The 16,910-nt window shown below is 40.3% G+C and overlaps 1 protein-coding gene across 1 annotated transcript in view; it reads right to left on the reverse strand.

Annotated features, from left to right (window-relative positions):
• Positions 1-16,910, reverse strand: part of CFAP54 (cilia and flagella associated protein 54) — a 294,432-nt gene that overhangs the window by 114,027 nt on the left and 163,495 nt on the right. The window contains exons 45-48 of the mRNA XM_043881586.1: positions 14,828-15,010; positions 12,307-12,393; positions 5,550-5,672; positions 62-115 (exon numbers count right to left, since the gene is read on the reverse strand). Of these exons, the coding sequence (XP_043737521.1) occupies positions 62-115; positions 5,550-5,672; positions 12,307-12,393; positions 14,828-15,010 (447 nt within the window). The remainder of the gene's footprint in view (positions 1-61; positions 116-5,549; positions 5,673-12,306; positions 12,394-14,827; positions 15,011-16,910) is intronic.

The raw sequence follows: 16,910 nt of genomic DNA on the forward strand, positions 1-16,910 counted from the left end.
TTGAAATGACTCAAAAATTATCCACACTACATAGCCAAAGTTTATAAAATGTTATCCTTACCTGCATATTTTCTTTACTAATAAGAGGTTTTGCCGAGTCAAATGATTGAAATAGCTGTCAATATACAAAATGTTAACGTTAGAAACAAGAGTACTGAGCGGTCCTTCAGATGAAAACATTAATGTGTTCTAAAACTATTTTTAAACACCAGTTTTACTATAGAAGTAATACATGCTCTAGTCAGAAAAGGCAAGTATTGTATAAAGAAGAAAGCAAAAACATCTTTAGGTTGTTAATGTTAATATCTTGGTGTCTTTACTACCAACTTCCTTCTGATGTATTTTAAAGCTTTATATACGGATTTGTATTCCTTTTCACTAAATGTTACATCATAATTATTTTCCCAAGCCATTAAGTTATCTGTAAACCCCATCCAACAGCTCAGTGACATTCTAGCCTACGAATGCACTGGGGTTGGCCAAAAAGTTTGTTCTGGTTTTTCTGTAACATCCTATGGAAAAACCTGAGAGAACATTTTGGCCAATCCCAGTAGCATAATAACTTATCCTCTTGCCTATTGTTAGACACATAAGAGGACCACTTTCCCCCTTCACCCCACCACTCAGCCCTGTACTAAATAATATTGGTGATGAGTATTTCTGATTAGCACCTCTGAATAGATTCCTGGAAGCAGAAGTGCTGGGTCATAAGAATAAGAGGCTTCCCTGGTGGCTGAGACAGTAAAGAATCTGCCTGCAGTGCAGGAGACCCGGATTCCATCCCTGTGTCTGGAAGACCCCCGGAGGAGGAAATGGCAACTCATTCCGGTATTCTTGCCTGGAAAATCCCAGGGACGGAGGAAACTGGCGGGCGATAGTCCATGGGGTCACAAAAAGTCAGACACGACTGAGCAACTGACATACACACAGCTCAGCTTACCTTCCACCCACGTGGTGCGAAAAGGATCAGCGCAGTTTCAACAGCATTACATATTAGCGCCTATATCTTTTTTTGCCAGTTTGAGGTAAAATTGTATTACTCTTCAGAATGATGCCTTCTGTGGTTCTTTCCTTGTTTGTGAATTACCTGCTAATATGTTCTAAATATAATGTTGCCTTAGAAAATATTCCATTCATTTGCTGCAGAACACTGTTGTATCATTGTGAGTGTGCATCCCTCTTGGTACAGAAGACCTTTTAAAAAGGCACCTGTTCTCAGGCATCAATACTAATACCTCACTCACATCCTCTTGGTCACCTGGAAGTCACTAGCATCTTCCATGAATAGGTCACTCATATGTGCTACTTCAAGCACCTGGACTTCTCTACCTGTGGACAGTCTGCGGCCACAAGAGAGTTTCAGGAGAGGCTGGACACATAAGGAGCAGCCACTACCTATGAGGGGTGAGGGATGTCTCTCCGTGGCCCCGACTGCCCAAGACAGTGATCTCATTAACACTCTCTGGAGTGGTTTTCCTTATTTGGCTGTCTGACTGTCCCCCTTACTCACAGTTCTTCCTGGAGTCACTGCCCAAACACACTGTCAAAGTGAAAGTTGCTCAGTTGTGTCCGACTCTTGTGACCCCATGGACAATATCTATATAGTCTATGGCATTCTCCAGGCCAGAATACTGGAGGGTCCCCAACCCAGGGATCAAATCTAGATCTCCCACATTGCAGGTGCATTCTTTACCAGCTGAGCCACAAGGGAAGCCCCCTGAACACACTACTTGCTCCCAAATCTTTATCTCAGGATCTGCTTTTGAGGGACCCCTAAATCAAGACATCATGCATAGCTCTTAAGGGAAGAAAGTGTTGGTGTTTAAAGACATTTCTTTTTTTTTTTTGAAGATAGCCTTTATTCCTTGAATACATTGAAAAGTGAGCAAGCAAATCCAGGGTGAGACTTCTGGTGATACAATTTGAAGAAGTTTAATGACAGGACTTTAGATTTGGTGATGAGACCAGAAACTCAATATGAGCATGTTTAAAAATAGAATTTTTTAAAAGCCTGTGAAAAGTCCAATCATAATCTGTAAGATTTTTTTCAGTAACTGCTTTTACACTGAAATCTAATTCATTAATCCTTTCTTTAAATAACTAGCCTGCAGCCTAATAACATTGGTACCTATTTTAATTATAAACCCTGAATGCACTTCCTCTTTTAATTACACTTTTTAAATTCCCAACTGAAGCTGGAAAGCTGCACAATAACTTTGAGAATAAAAAATATGAAGTCACACAGTCTATCAGGAGACAATTTGCCCCCACTTTTGTCTTATGCAAACTAGTTGATAAAAAAAAAATGAAGTTTGGAATTTATCTGTAAACATGAGTTTCAGTTTGGATTGGCAGGCTATAGTCCATACGTCACAGAGAGTCAGACACAACTGAAGTGACTGAGCATGTGAGTTTCAGGCTGCTTGTTTATTTGTTTTGGTGATACCAGTGACTACTGAAAACTTTCTCTTGCTTCCCATTCTACCCAGCTGACTTCCCTTTCCTTCTTGTCTTCTGGACCCTACGTGTGGAGGATCCCAACGTCCAGCCCTCTGACTTCTACTTTTCACTCTGCCTTGGTCCCCAGCTGATTTCATCCAGTCCCATGATTTTTTTTTTAGCTCTCTGTTAATGCTCCCAAATTTACCTGCAGCCCTAACCTCTCCTCTGAATCATATACTCTCTGCACCTACACAGGCAGCCTCTCCACCTGTTTGTCTACTAGGAATCTCACACTTAACACGCTCCACCCTGCCTCAGAGCAGCAGGACTCCCCATCTCAGTCAATGAAAACACTTTCCTACCAGCTGCTCATGTTGAAGCTGTGTGGTCATGCTTAACTTCTTTCTCTTACCTCCTCTATCTCAACCAGCATCAGCAGATACTGTCAGCTCTGCCTTAGCGACACATCCAGAATGTCACCACATTTCTTTCCTTCCACCCCTGTTACCTCTAACCACTGCCATGCCTCACTCAGCTCATTTGCAAAGCCCTTCTCCCTGGTCTCGCTATTTACCCTCAACCTCATGTACCATCCATTCCCCAAATAGCAAGCACGTGGTTCTGTGAAAGTCACTACTATCACATCAGTCCTCTCAAAGCTTTACGAGACTTCTCCTGTTCAGAGCAAACTCGAGTCCTCACCCAGCCCTGTGTGACCCAGCATGACCTAGCTCCTGGGCGCATCCCTGTCCTCCTCCTCTTTCTCTCCAGTCTGGGCTCACATGGCCCAGCCTCACACGGCCTCCCTAATTTTCCACAAGCACATCTTCCAGGCCTTTCCTCTTGTACTTCCTCTTATTTGGAAGGTTGTTCCCTCAAAGCCTCCACTCCTTATTAGATTTCCCAAAGCACCCTCAATAAGACAGCCGCCCACCACTCTGGCCACTTCCTGTCCCCTCAACTCAACTTGACCATCCTTCACACCACTGTCACCATCTGACATATAGTTATGTGCTTAATATGTTTATTATTTGTCTTCCTCACTAGACTCCCCAGTGGGTATGTGCCTTCAGGAAGGCAAGAACTCCATTTACCTTTCCATGGCTCTGTCTCCATGTCTGGAATAGTGCCTATATTCAGTCAGCATTCAATAAATATTTTCCAATGAATTAAAATATGATTTTAATAACAAAACTATTTACAATAAGGAAAGGTTGTTGCTTGAGAAAAAACAAGAAAACACTGATCATTTAACCCAGGTAACAAGATGAGTTAGTTGGGCCATAGGAAATGAACCAAAAAACCCAACAGACTCCCAGATAGACAGCTAGCTAGATAGAAATACAGTGGAGGACTGTTTCCAGGATTCATCCCCCAATCTCCTTTACCAAAATCTGCAATGCTTAAGTACTTATATGAAATAGCTCAGTATTTGCACATATCTTAGGCATATCCTCCCATACACCTTAAATCATCTCTAGATTATTTATAATGTCTAATTCAATGTAAATGCTATGTAAGTACCTGTAAATACAATGTAAATGTTATGTAAGCAATTGCTAGCAAGCAAATTTAAATTTTACCTTTTGGAACCTTCTGGAATTTTTTTCTGAATATTTTGAACCATGGTTGGTTGAAACTGTAGGTGTATAGACCCACACACACATATTCTATCACCTAGGCTGAAAAGTGAAAGAATCAAACCTGGGTCTCCACATGGTAGGCAGATTCTTCACTGTCTGAGCCATGAGGGAAGACTTCCTCTTAGGCTGCCTCAGTACAATAAACATTAACACCTTAGCAGTCATATTGAGAAAAAGCAGCAGCATTTTAGTGGACACATGGAAGTAATGCATGCATTAATGTAAATATACTGTCAGCCTCTGCAAACATTTTTCAAGACGTACAGCCATCCCACAGTTTCTCTGAGGTCCTCCAGACGGGAATCCCACCAGCATGTGTTGTGTCTCAGTCTCACTCCTCACTCACAGGGCCCCTCCTAGGAAACTGACTTGTTCCCTCCTCCTGTGTCCTTTACTGCTGGCCCCTGGATGAGCGTCCAAATACCCAGCCTAAGCAAGATCTCCCAGTGATTCCCAGACCACTGCAGACACCAAAGCAGAGGAAATGATAGCTCACTCTGATTTAAAGGTCAGCATTCAGTCCCTGGGATTCCCTGGGAAACCTGCCCGCAATTTGGGAGACGATCCCCCAGAGAAGGAAATGGCAACCCACTCCAGTACTCTTGCCTAGAAGATTTCATGGATGGAGGAGCCTGGCGGGCTACAGTCCATGGGGTCACAAAGAGTCGGACACGACTGAGCGACTCACACACACATTCATTTTCAAGATGCTTCACTTATGCAATTTATAAATGCCAATCAAGCAAGCCAGGTAAAACTCTCTCCCAGTCCAATAAGGCTTGACAAACTAGAACATTTTCTTCTCATAAAAATCAGAAGAAATTTGAACATATGCTTAACTTTTTGGTATAAAGTATTAATATGTAAAGCAAAATATCCAAATAAAACTTGAAGAGAGACTGTTTTGACTAAAAATATTAATTAGAAATTAGAAGCTCAGATTCAAAGGTCTAAGAGGCAGTGGCTAATAAATATGTCCCCTGAAACTTTCCATGATAACACAGAGTCAAAATTCCACAGTCAAAACCTACACCCAGACCACAATCCCATCCCTGTCTTGACACCCACCCGTCCATTTCAGAAAAAGGAAGCCTTGTGTATGTCTGAGGTTAGCTCTCATCATGGTGGCTGACGTGGTAAAGAATCTGCCTGCAATGCGGGAGACCCAGCTCTGATCCTAGGTCAGGAAGATCCCCTGGAGAAGGGCATGACAACTCACTCCAGTACTCTTCACTGGAGAATTCCATGACAGAGGAGGCTGTCATGGACAGAGGAGTCCATGGGGTGGCAAAGAGTCAGACACTACTGAGCGATTAGCGCAATAATCAGCCTTAAAAGAAGTCTGCAGTGCCAGAGACTTGTAAATACCATTAGTGGAAGGATTTCCTAGATTTTAGGACTGTCGTTTTCAAAATGACCTTGAAAAGGTTAAAAAACAGCTTTGAATTAAATCGGCAGATTTACCTTCATTTTTCCAGTAGGTTTACAGCCAGTGGGTACTGAAGAAGGCATGTTTTTCGCATAAAATATCTGGGATAGCTCGTGAAAGGCTTCGGAAAAGAATCCTAAATCTGTAAGGACTTCTATCTTTAAAGGAACAAAAACAAGAGAGAGATACTAAATTAAACCATTTGTTTTACTTACAAAATTAAAATTTTAGAGGAAAATCATCAACTTCCTGAGATCTAAGATGTCTGCTTCATACTGGTGATGCGTTATCAGTTAACACTCAGACAACACGGCTGTGGAGATGCACGTGTCTGTGCCTAAGCCAGCTCACGTGGACACAGACCAAGAAACAGGGAATCACAGCAAGTGACTTTTCAAGACAATGGCCATTCATCAGTAATAACAGATGCAAACACATTTAAAGAAATAAGACATGAAAGCATTTTAAACAATTTACTTCATCCTTTTGTCTCCATGGTAAAGTATGGCTAATACTTCGACCACCTGATGTCACCAACTCATTGGAAAAGACTCATCGGAAAAGACACTGATGCTAGGAAAGACTGAGGGCAAGAGGAGAACAGGATGGCAGGGCATGAGCCAGCTGGATGGCATCACTGACTCAATGGACATGAGTTTGAGCAAACTCCAGGAGACAGTGAAGGACCGGGAAGCCTGGCGTGCTGCAGTCCATGGGGTCACAAAGAGTCAGACACTGCTGAGCTACTGAACAACAATAAAAAACTATGGTTTCAAACAAAGACAAAACAGGGACTTTGCTGGTGGCCCAACGGTTAAGAAGCCGCCTCCCAAACAGGGGACTCTCCATCCCTGGTCGGGGATTAAGGGCCCACATGCCACAGGGCAACTAGCCCATTTGCCACAACTACTGAACTGGCACGCTCTGAAGCCCGTGCAACACAATCAGAGAGAAGCCCGCAGGCTGCAGCGGAAGATTCTGCATCCCACATCTGAGACCCCAGGCAGCCAGACAAATGCACAAGAAAGACAAAACAAAACACTTCAGGTTTCTCCAACACTCTGAGTGATGTCAAACAAACCAGGAGATGAATTCCACAGTGCATTAGCTGTTCGTTTTCTTATCCACAGTGAATGGACACTGTCGATTTTACAGACATGTACTTAACAGCATTAGTCAACTGGGAACTATATATTGTACATGGTTTGTTTTGAATACAACCTAGCAAAACTTTCCATAAGAAAATTACAGGAAGAAAAGGAAAGATCCTGATCAAATACATGCATTTGTTCAACATGTATATTGAGCTTCTCTTCTGCACAGACCCATCTTGAAGGTTACATCCACTGTATAAATGATTAGCTAAATTTAAGTGATACATGAAGATATATCCAATGTGAAAAGACATAAAAGTTACTGACAAAATACTATGTTTCAAATTGTGATCAGGAGGGACTTCTCTGAGAAGAAAACTTTCAAGAGAATATTTGGGAAATGATACGATGGAGGGAGATGTGAAAATCTGCTGAGGGCACCGTGAAGACAAAGGTCATGTGGTGACAGAAGCAACCCCGGGGTCCTGGTGAGTTCAGGGAACAGCCTGTGTGGTGGGAGCTTAGGGAGAGGAGGAGAGGGCTGGCAGCTAGGTGTGAGTGGAGGCCAGTCAACCAGAGTGGAGCCTCGGGATCTGATTCTCTGCAGGATAAGTGACTGAAGAGTTGTTAACAGGGCAGGGTCTGTACCTGACTGATGTTTAAAAACATCTAGTGAATCACAAGCTGGGATCAAGACTGCCAGAAGACACATCAACAACCTCAGATAAGAGGATGATACCATTCTAATGGCAGACAGTGAAGAGGAACTAAAGAGCCTCTTGATGAGGGTGAAAGAGGAGAGTGAAAAAGCTGACTTAAAACTCAGCATTCAAAAAAATTAAGATCATGGCATCTGGTCCCATCACTTCATGGCAAATCGGGGAGAAAGTGGAAACAGAGACAGACCTTATTTTGTTGGGCTTCAAGATCACTATGGATGGGGACTGCAGCCATGAAATTAAAAGACACTTGCTCCTTGGAAGGAAAGCTATGACAAAACCGAGACAGCATATTAGAAAGCAGAGACATTACTTTGCCAACAAAGGTCCATCTAGTCAAAGCTATGCTTCTTGTTGTAGTCATGTATGGATGTGAGAGCTGGACCATAAAGAAGGCTGAGCACTGAAGAATTCATGCTTTCAAACTGTGGTGCTGGAGAAGACTCTTCAGAGTCCCTTGAACAGCAAGATCAAATCAGTCAACCCAAAAGGAAATCAACATTGAATATTTGTTGGAAGGACTGATGCTGGAGCGCCAATACTTTGGCCACCTATGCAAAAAGCCATCTCATTGGAAAAGACCCTGATGCTGGGAAAGACTGAAGGCAAAAGGAGAAGGTGGCAGAGGATGAGATGGTTGGATGGCATCATTGACTCAATGGACATGAGTTTGAGCAAACTCTGGGAGATAGTGAAGGATAGGGAAGACTGGTGTGCTGCGGTCCATAGAACTGCAAAGAGTCAGACACAACTTAGCCACTGAACAGCAACAAGTGACTTCACAGAGGACAGAAAATAGTAAACTGGGAGCAGGGGGTAAAACACACACTTGGATGAAGGTGACATATATCTAAAACAAAACCCAATTTATCCTTGACACGTATACTCATCTTACTTTCCTTTCCTTTATATTATCTTAGGAACTCAAGAGTGTACCAATTTTAAAGAAATAAAAAGAAGGTGAGTTAGAAGGAAATAGGATGTGACAAGAACATAAAAATAAAACACACAAAGTCAGGAGAATATTTTTAATGAAGAGAAAATGGCTTGTCTATTGAGTTGCACACTTTGGCTCTTGCCTAAAACACTTTGGGCTCCAATCTCCCTGGTGTCATATAATACCAAAGCAGGCATTAGGGAGGTGACTGAACTCTCTGCTCCTTAGAGGAAACATTTCCCCATATCTGTGTGAGGTCAGTCTCCTCTGGTCTTGAATGTGAGATTGCTGTACATGGACCACTTGTAACTGTTCAGGCTACCTCTGGTTCAGTTTATCAAATGAATCTGACCATTTGAAAAAGCCATGGTGATAATAATAGACATGTATTTTCAGAAACACTGTGAACATAAACAAGCCAGGTGGAAAAAAGAACCACCCATAAATCAACCATTCAGTCACACAAATACAGAACTATTGGTACCCTTCCCAGGAATGCTGGATGTTTTGAGAGTGATACCTCTTTTAGGAAGCCGGACAAGTTGATCATAAAGAGGTCTTAAAGCTTTCCCTGAAAGACATTAGAGCACTGGTAGAGACTTAACAGTGTGATTTACTGCTGTTTGATTTCTCAGAAAGCATCACTGCTTACTGTTTCCTGACTGTGACTTTTCTCTTTTCCCACTCACTGACCCCAGTTTAGTTCAGGAAGGTCAGACAAATTACTCACAGGGGCTGTCATTCCTTCTTCTGTCTGATGCAACAATTGCCCCTTTTCATGGATTCTGGCAATGCTATAGTTGAGTTTCCAGTCATGCTATGCCAATAAGATCCTAGTCTCATCTCACTCTACTCCTGACACCCCTACCAGATACATCTGATCTCATCCTTCTCCTGATCAAAACGGTGTCATGAGTTACCCCTCTCAGCCCAAGACTACAAGAGACTCTCCATAGTTCTTCACTGACTTTTAACCTACTCTAGAACAAAAAGAGTTACCAAGTACTAACAATCCAATAAAAAATAGTCACAATCAAAACCTTTGTTGCAGATTCTTTCAGTGCCCTTCTGACCTCCTTCTGACATGGTCCTGATGATCACTGCAAGCCTGCCATGCTTCTTGTCTCCTGGCGACACCCCACTCTGACTCCACACCTCCTCCTTTCTCTCACTGCTCACCCTCCACATTACGTCTCAGCTTGGAGTCCAAGACTGGACCCACCGTCTCCTCCACATCCTGGGCCTCTGGTGTCCTCATGCCATCTTCTCCAACTTGCCTACTCAAGACCCCCATTCCAGTCTAACCAAGCCCCCTCAGCCCCCTAAAACAAGCCAACACTTTCTCACCTCTGCACCCTTCACACGGTTGTCGGCCGACAATGCTCCCTTCTTCCCTCTCCTGCTCAGTCAGTTCTGCTCTTTTCTTTTCTTTTTTTTTTTTTTTTATTAGTTGGAGGCTAATCACTTCACAACATTGCAGTGGGTTTTGTCATACATTGATATGAATCAGCCATAGAGTTACACGTATTCCCCATCCCGATCCCCCCTCCCACCTCCCTCTCCACCCGATTCCTCTGGGTCTTCCCAGTGCACCAGGCCCGAGCACTTGTCTCATGCATCCCACCTGGGCTGGTGATCTGTTTCACCATAGATAATATACATGCTGTTCTTTCGAAATATCCCACCCTCACCTTCTCCCACAGAGTTCAAAAGTCTGTTCTGTACTTCTGTGTCTCTTTTTCTGTTTTGCATATAGGGTTATCGTTACCATCTTTCTAAATTCCATATATATGTGTTAGTATGCTGTAATGTTCTTTATCTTTCTGGCTTACTTCACTCTGTATAATGGGCTCCAGTTTTATCCATCTCATTAGAACTGATTCACTCTTTTCAAACCTAAATCTTACCCGTGTACTTGGTAAAGCCAAAAGACCCAAAGCCCTGTCCCCCTCTTTCAAGCTCCTGGAAAGGGTGTTCATCACACTCATCTGCAAATGATCAGCTGGGAGGTACACACATAATGCCCTATCTCTCTTCCCCGTTTTCACTTTCTTACTAGCAAGGGCCATGGGTTACATTTTTTTCGACCAGAGTTACTAATGGTGCCTTTATCAGGAGATATTCGATGAATGTTGCTTCAGAGATAAAGCAGTAAACATTTACCAAGTATCTTCTTTATGAGCTCCCACTGAACACCAAGGAGAGTGGACAGTAGGCACGTGATATATGTCTAAAGACTTTAAATTCAATTTAATAATTAACTACTGAATATCAAGTATATGAATTTACTACTCAAGACACTATAGGGAACCAAAAGATGAATAAGACACATGCCCTAGCCTCAAGAATTTTTCAGTTTTGAAGAGAGTACTATCTTAAAAACAGAGAAAGAAAAGTTGTATGCAGCTTTTTAAACAGTGTTATTGAAATTCAAAAGCAAGAGAACTCTTAAAGAGTTCAGTAACTCAGAATTCATGGCTGAAAACCAATTACTTATTCCAAGGTTAAAATGTATTATCTTAAGAGCACCAGAACTTCTCTTAGAGAATGTATTATCTTTATTAAGAAATAGGATGTGATAGACTATTTGGTCTGAAAACACAGGCTCACAGGTTGGGTCCTAGAGAGAGCAGCTCAAAGGAAAATCTTATTTTCCCTTGTTACAACATTTAAAGGATCTGAGGAAGGAGGGTTTTTCCAAAAAAGGAGAAGGACAGCTCAGCCAAGGGAGTGTTGGTGCCACTCACCCCCAACTGAACGTGCACATCTTGTCCCAACCCCATGTTCAGTAATGCCTAATTGGCAGGCTGAAGTCAACTGCAGTGGGAGTATTTATCCCATGGAAATTGCAAATGCTACAAACCAAGGCTTTTTTTATTTTTTTAGAGTGTGTTGTGGAGAATTTACCAGCATGAAATATTTTAAACTCAGAGATGCCAAATATTCTAACTTGCAAGTGCCTCCCTAGAGACTCCATGGTAAAGAACATGCCTGCCAATGTAGGAGACGTGGGCTTGATCTCTGGGTCAGGAAGATTCTCTGGAGAAGGAAATAGCAACCAACTCCAGTATTCTTCCTGGGAAATCCCGTGGACAGAGGAGCCAGGTGGGCTACTGTCCCTGCAGTCACAAAAGAATCAGACATGACTCAGCAACTAAAAACAACAACAAACTTGCCTTATGTTCCCAATTTTCAGTAAAATCTGATATAGAAATAAAGACCTTAGGTGAATGCAATGTGTGTGTGTGTGTGTGTGTAAAATATGGAATAGGGTTGGATTCCGTATTAGAGATGAGGAAGTGCAGGACAGGGAGCAAATTTGCTGGCTATTGAGAGGATCCAGGTACAAAACAAATTCAACATAAGTGGAAGCCTCTGATAATCGGTGACCAGGGAAAAAAACAGAGAAAAGGAGATGCTTGACATTCTGCACTCTACATGGGGCTCAAGCCAACTACACATGAATCTTGAAGGTAAAGAGCCTCCTGACTTCTACAGGTTACATAATTAGTTGTAATTTAGTATTTGTGAATTTTATCACTTCAACTACCTATGCCATGAAAAACTCTTGTGCACCATGATATACAAAAGATCCTTAGCAAAACAACTCACAAACTTTGGAAAATGACTCATTAGTCTTCATGAGAAACCAGTCATTCAGAAATGGTGATTTCTGGACTGAATGTTGTTAGGTTAGCCTGTTACTAGGGGTAGCTGTTCCTCACTTACTGTGGGCCCGAGCATAAAATTGCCCAGAAAATCCCATGGACAGAGGAGCCTGGCGCGCTACAGTCCATGGGGTAGCAGAAGAGTTGGACACGACTTAGGGACTGAACAACAACAAAACAAAGCATCAAATGATTTAAGCTTTCTACCCAGCTCTTTCTTACACTTTATGATAATGCTGCGTAAGCTTTTTAACATCAGTTCAACACCATGTATTACTATCAGTTTATGATTATGAGTATTAGAACCAAAGTAATTTAAGATGATATCTTCAATAGTTGAAAAATACCACATGTCTTAAAAGCTTGAAACATACCTTGAGGATTCTTGCTTCCAGATTTTTGACTAGGTCTTGGCAAATTACAGAAACAAAATATTGGTACAATGCAAGAAGAGGCAGAATCTACCAAGAGAAAAACATTCTTTGTTTTGAAACATATGTTATCAAGTTAACAATCCAACAATACAATTTATCCAAATATTAATGCAAGAGATGTACAAAATCATGATTTATTTTTTATATATTAAAAGACTGTACTATTTGGTATAAGTGAAATGATCTGCCTAGCATATGCTTCACTATTTTATCAAAACTTCAAAGTGCTATCAGTGACTTATAGTTCCAAGTAGATGCCACTTGGTACTCAAACCTAGGTTTCACATTTCCATAAGCATGGAAAAATAAAACTCAAGTTAATCATCTTTCTTGAAAAAAATTAATTCAACATATATATATGAATTACTGAAGCCTGTGGAAACATTCTAGCAAATAAGCTATCAAATAAATGCAGAATTTAAAACAAATCACATCCATGTCCCCTAATAGCTCCTATGTATTCATCTCAATGTCAACTGCTATTGTCTTCAATTGAAATATCTCTATCAGCAAAAAAAGTATAACATGCCTGTCATATGAATGTCAGACATTGTTGAACGAGGAAAAAATCTAAGTCCTTGCCATCACAGAACATATATTCTGCTGCTCAAAACTCAAGTTTACTCTTCACATAATATTTTTATTTTCCTAGAATTAAGCCCAAAGTTCAAGTCTTCTTGATGTCCCATAGATATATGTAAAAGCTTGTAGACTACCAATTTTTCAGCTGACCTAAGCATGATCCAGCTAAAGGTGGGTGTTGAGGGATAGTTTTGCCTGGACTTTTGAACAGCTCCTAACTGCAACTTAAAACTGAAGTTCACTCCCTGCAGCTGGGTCCTGCCCCATCAAAGGGAGATGGAGCAAGAATATGGACTTGGATCCTTATTATTTAGCAAACTATTTCCCATGATTCCACAGCAAGGGGTCGCTTGGTAAATTTTACGTATTATAGCAATCTCCTTAGGTACTTCTAGAAGGTAGTGTAATACAAAATGGAAACTGTTTACATCTTGCAAGTTCAGCTAAGGAATCTCTCATTGTCAGTCAAATGGCAGCTGCTAATAGCAACAGCTTTTACAGAGGATTAGAACTGGTCTTAAATGATTTCAAACATAACACAATATATTTTTCTATAATGATGCTCTACAAACATAACAATACCTTTTTCTACAATTAATGCAGTACAAAACCATAAGAGTTGGCTATCACCTTTGAGATTGTCTTTTCTTTAGTGAGAAATAAAAACACACCATTTTATTGCTGCCAACAGCTCAATTATTCAGAAAAATGTTCTCAATTTCTTAAGCTTCAGAGAAAAAAGTCTCATTTCTTTTCCAGTGCAATGATATGTATTATATATGAATAGGACTAGGCAGCTAAAGGTTACCCAGGGAATAGGTAAAACTATTTTCTAAATCCAGAAATGAATCCCCTTAACAATGAGAGGAACACTGCTTTTGTTATTTTTTGCTAATAAACATTTTTTTTGTGTGTGCCAAATCTGCCAAGTATTACAAGCATGTATCAACCTTCTCGCGTTAACACATGACATTATAATTTAATAACTAATTTCAGGGGACAATAAATCTTTTCAAAACAAGGAGAGAGTTAATTTAGAACAAGAGAACAGAAAATAACGTAGGAGAAAAAAATAAGGTAAGTATTAAAATTATAGAGGAAAGGGGAAGAAGCAGAAAGAAAGAAAGAACAGATGTTAAGAAGCAAACACAGTGGGAAAAGACAGACAACAGTAGAGGAAACAGCACAGAGGAAGAGAAAAGAAAAACTAAGATAAAGGAGGAAAGACCAACAGAAAATACTAATTTATGTCTAAAATGAAATCAACTTCAAATTTATGATTTGTGACTTATTTTCCCAAAGGAAATGAGTTTTCATTTGGGCCTTTTAATTTCTTAGGATATTAAGAAGTGTCTGTCTTTAATTTCATATTTAGAATCTGTTTATCACTTAGATGTGCCCTTAAAATAGAAGAGATGAGACAGACACAAAGATAAGTTTGTCTCAATAAAGAAATACTCCCATAGTTTTGATACTGATATTCCTTCATGACAATAAAGTGAAGTTATAAGTGCGCTAGATTTCCGTGTTCCAGACCAGTTAAACATTCTAGTCAATTTCACCATATCTTAAGGGGGAAAAAACGATAAATAATAGAGTTAAAAAAAGAGAGAACCAAATCAAATAGACCTGGCTATTGTATCCAAAATGGCATGCAAATAGTGATGGTAAAGAAAGAACATTAATTATTTTATTTTGAAGTATAGATGTCTGACAGAATCCTGAAAATAGAGTTTAAAAGTTAAACAAGAATTGATCACAAGAGCAATAGTAAAATTTAACCCTGCCAAGTAAAAAGTACAATATAAGTGGGGTGAATTACAATATAAGTGGGGTGAATTAAGTGAATTAAGATTTGTTGATTTTGCAAATCACTTACTACTAGATTTTGCTTAGCAAAGTGCAGCTCACGGATGACGTAATACAGACTTGCAATGACGGAGCAGATGTCAGCCCGGTATCTGTCTGAGAAGAGCTCGATGCCTGGGAGAAGCTGAGTGATTTCATATTGAGCGTAGCAACGTTCAGCTTTAGGATGTGGCAGTGTGGTTCTAAGCAGACCCTGAGTTCGAAAAAGGTGAAATGACCAGCTGGAACTTGTATTTGGAACAACAAGAGAGATAAGCATTTAAAGGATATGGGGAATAAGTGCATTCCTTCCCAAAGTGCTCTGTGCTGCCTAGCACACTGTACCCCATAATAAAGGGTTGTTTGTTGTTGATCAGTTGCTAAGCAGTGTCCACCACTTTGTGACCCCAAGGACTGCAGCACACCAAGCTTCCCTGTCCTTCACCATCTCCTGGAGTTTGGTCAAACTCAGATCCATTGTCAGTGATGCCATCCAACCATCTCATCCTGTCACCCTCTTCTCCTCCTGCCCTCAATTTTTCCCAGCATCAGGGCCTTTTCCAATGAGTCAGTTCTTCACAACAGGTGGCCAGAATACTGGAGCTTAAGTCCTTCCAGTGAATATTCAGGGTTGATTTCCTTTAGGATGGACTGGTTTGATCCCCTTGCTATCCAAGGGACTCTCAAAAGTCTTCTCTAACACCACAGTTTGAAAGCATCAATGAAAGTTACTTATTTATATTCTCATCACTATAGGTTCCAAATGCTTTATCACTGACAATGGGCCTTTTAAACTCCATGGCAGTTGGATACTTATTATCTTAAGAAGCAATTAACATTATTTTATCATTTGTTGAGAGTTGACTTTGTGTTAGGCACTCTTAGTTTATTCCTCATAAATATTATCTCATTTCATCCTCACTTAACCCACCCCTAGGAGGAAGACTTATCTCACAAGTGATACAATTGAGGCTGAAGCGATTAACTTCTCTGAGGTCACCCAGTTAATGCTGGCAAAACGAATATTCAGACGTGTCTACTTGACTCAAAAATCTATGTTTTCTCCACTCTACCAACCTACAAGTAGAGGAAGGGAAAACATACTTCAGAAGTCTAAATCAAGCAGAGGTGATTCTAAATTTTTAACTGAATTAAGTGAAAAGGTAATTGGTTTAATCTGACCAGTCTTTCTGAATACAATTTATATGACCAACATTGTGCCAGACATTCAGAAACAAGATGAATACACAAAACCAAATTGTACATTTAGGAGTGCTTCTTATGTTATCTTAAACAGTGACATTTCTTGATGACAAATGCATCATCAAATTATTTTAATGCATGTATCAGGAATAACTTTAATCAGACTGTTCATTAAACTTATAAGATACCTAGTCTAAAATATTATGCAATTGTTTAATTTTTAGTTTCACAAATTTGCTTTAAAATCATGAAAAGAATGAACAGGTTTTTAAAATAAATCCCAGAGCTAATTTTTATTTTAGGTGTCAAATTACTAAGAAATGCTGTCCACATTTAAGCAAAAAAATTACTTATTTTCTAAAACATAAATAGCATTATCTTCAAGAACGAGGAATATCAGGAGAAAGTAAAGGATGCAACAGAAGAAATCTGATTCGGATTATCATTCCCTCTGCATCCTTGCCTCTTCCTCCTCGTCCCTTTGAAGCACTGGCAAGGGGTGTATGAAACATAAGAAAACTAAAAATTCTGGCCATATACTCCAAGAAACCTGTCTCAAAGATCTTATATACCCAGATTTCATAAGCTATCAGACTCTCTGATACACAGAACAAGGGTATTCCATCCTTCAAAGTAAACAGGACCTCTAGGAGATTGCAGAAGCCCCTGGCTACATTCCTGAATCTCAGAATGTCTTACATTTTGGATAAAAGCTCCTTTCTTCTTCAGTAAAATCAGACTAAGAACTGCAGACACTCTACTTCTGTAGTCTTCAACTTATTTTTGGCTTGCATTATATGGCATATTTTACATCATGCAATTAAGCAAAGTTTATTTCAAGATGAGGCAGGGCAACCCTTTAGACTCAATCAGACTGGCTTCACTGCTCCATCAAAGAAGGACAGAAGACT

Source organism: Cervus elaphus, chromosome 22 (genome assembly GCF_910594005.1).
Source record: "Cervus elaphus chromosome 22, mCerEla1.1, whole genome shotgun sequence".
In the NCBI taxonomy this organism is placed as follows: Eukaryota; Metazoa; Chordata; class Mammalia; order Artiodactyla; family Cervidae; genus Cervus; species Cervus elaphus.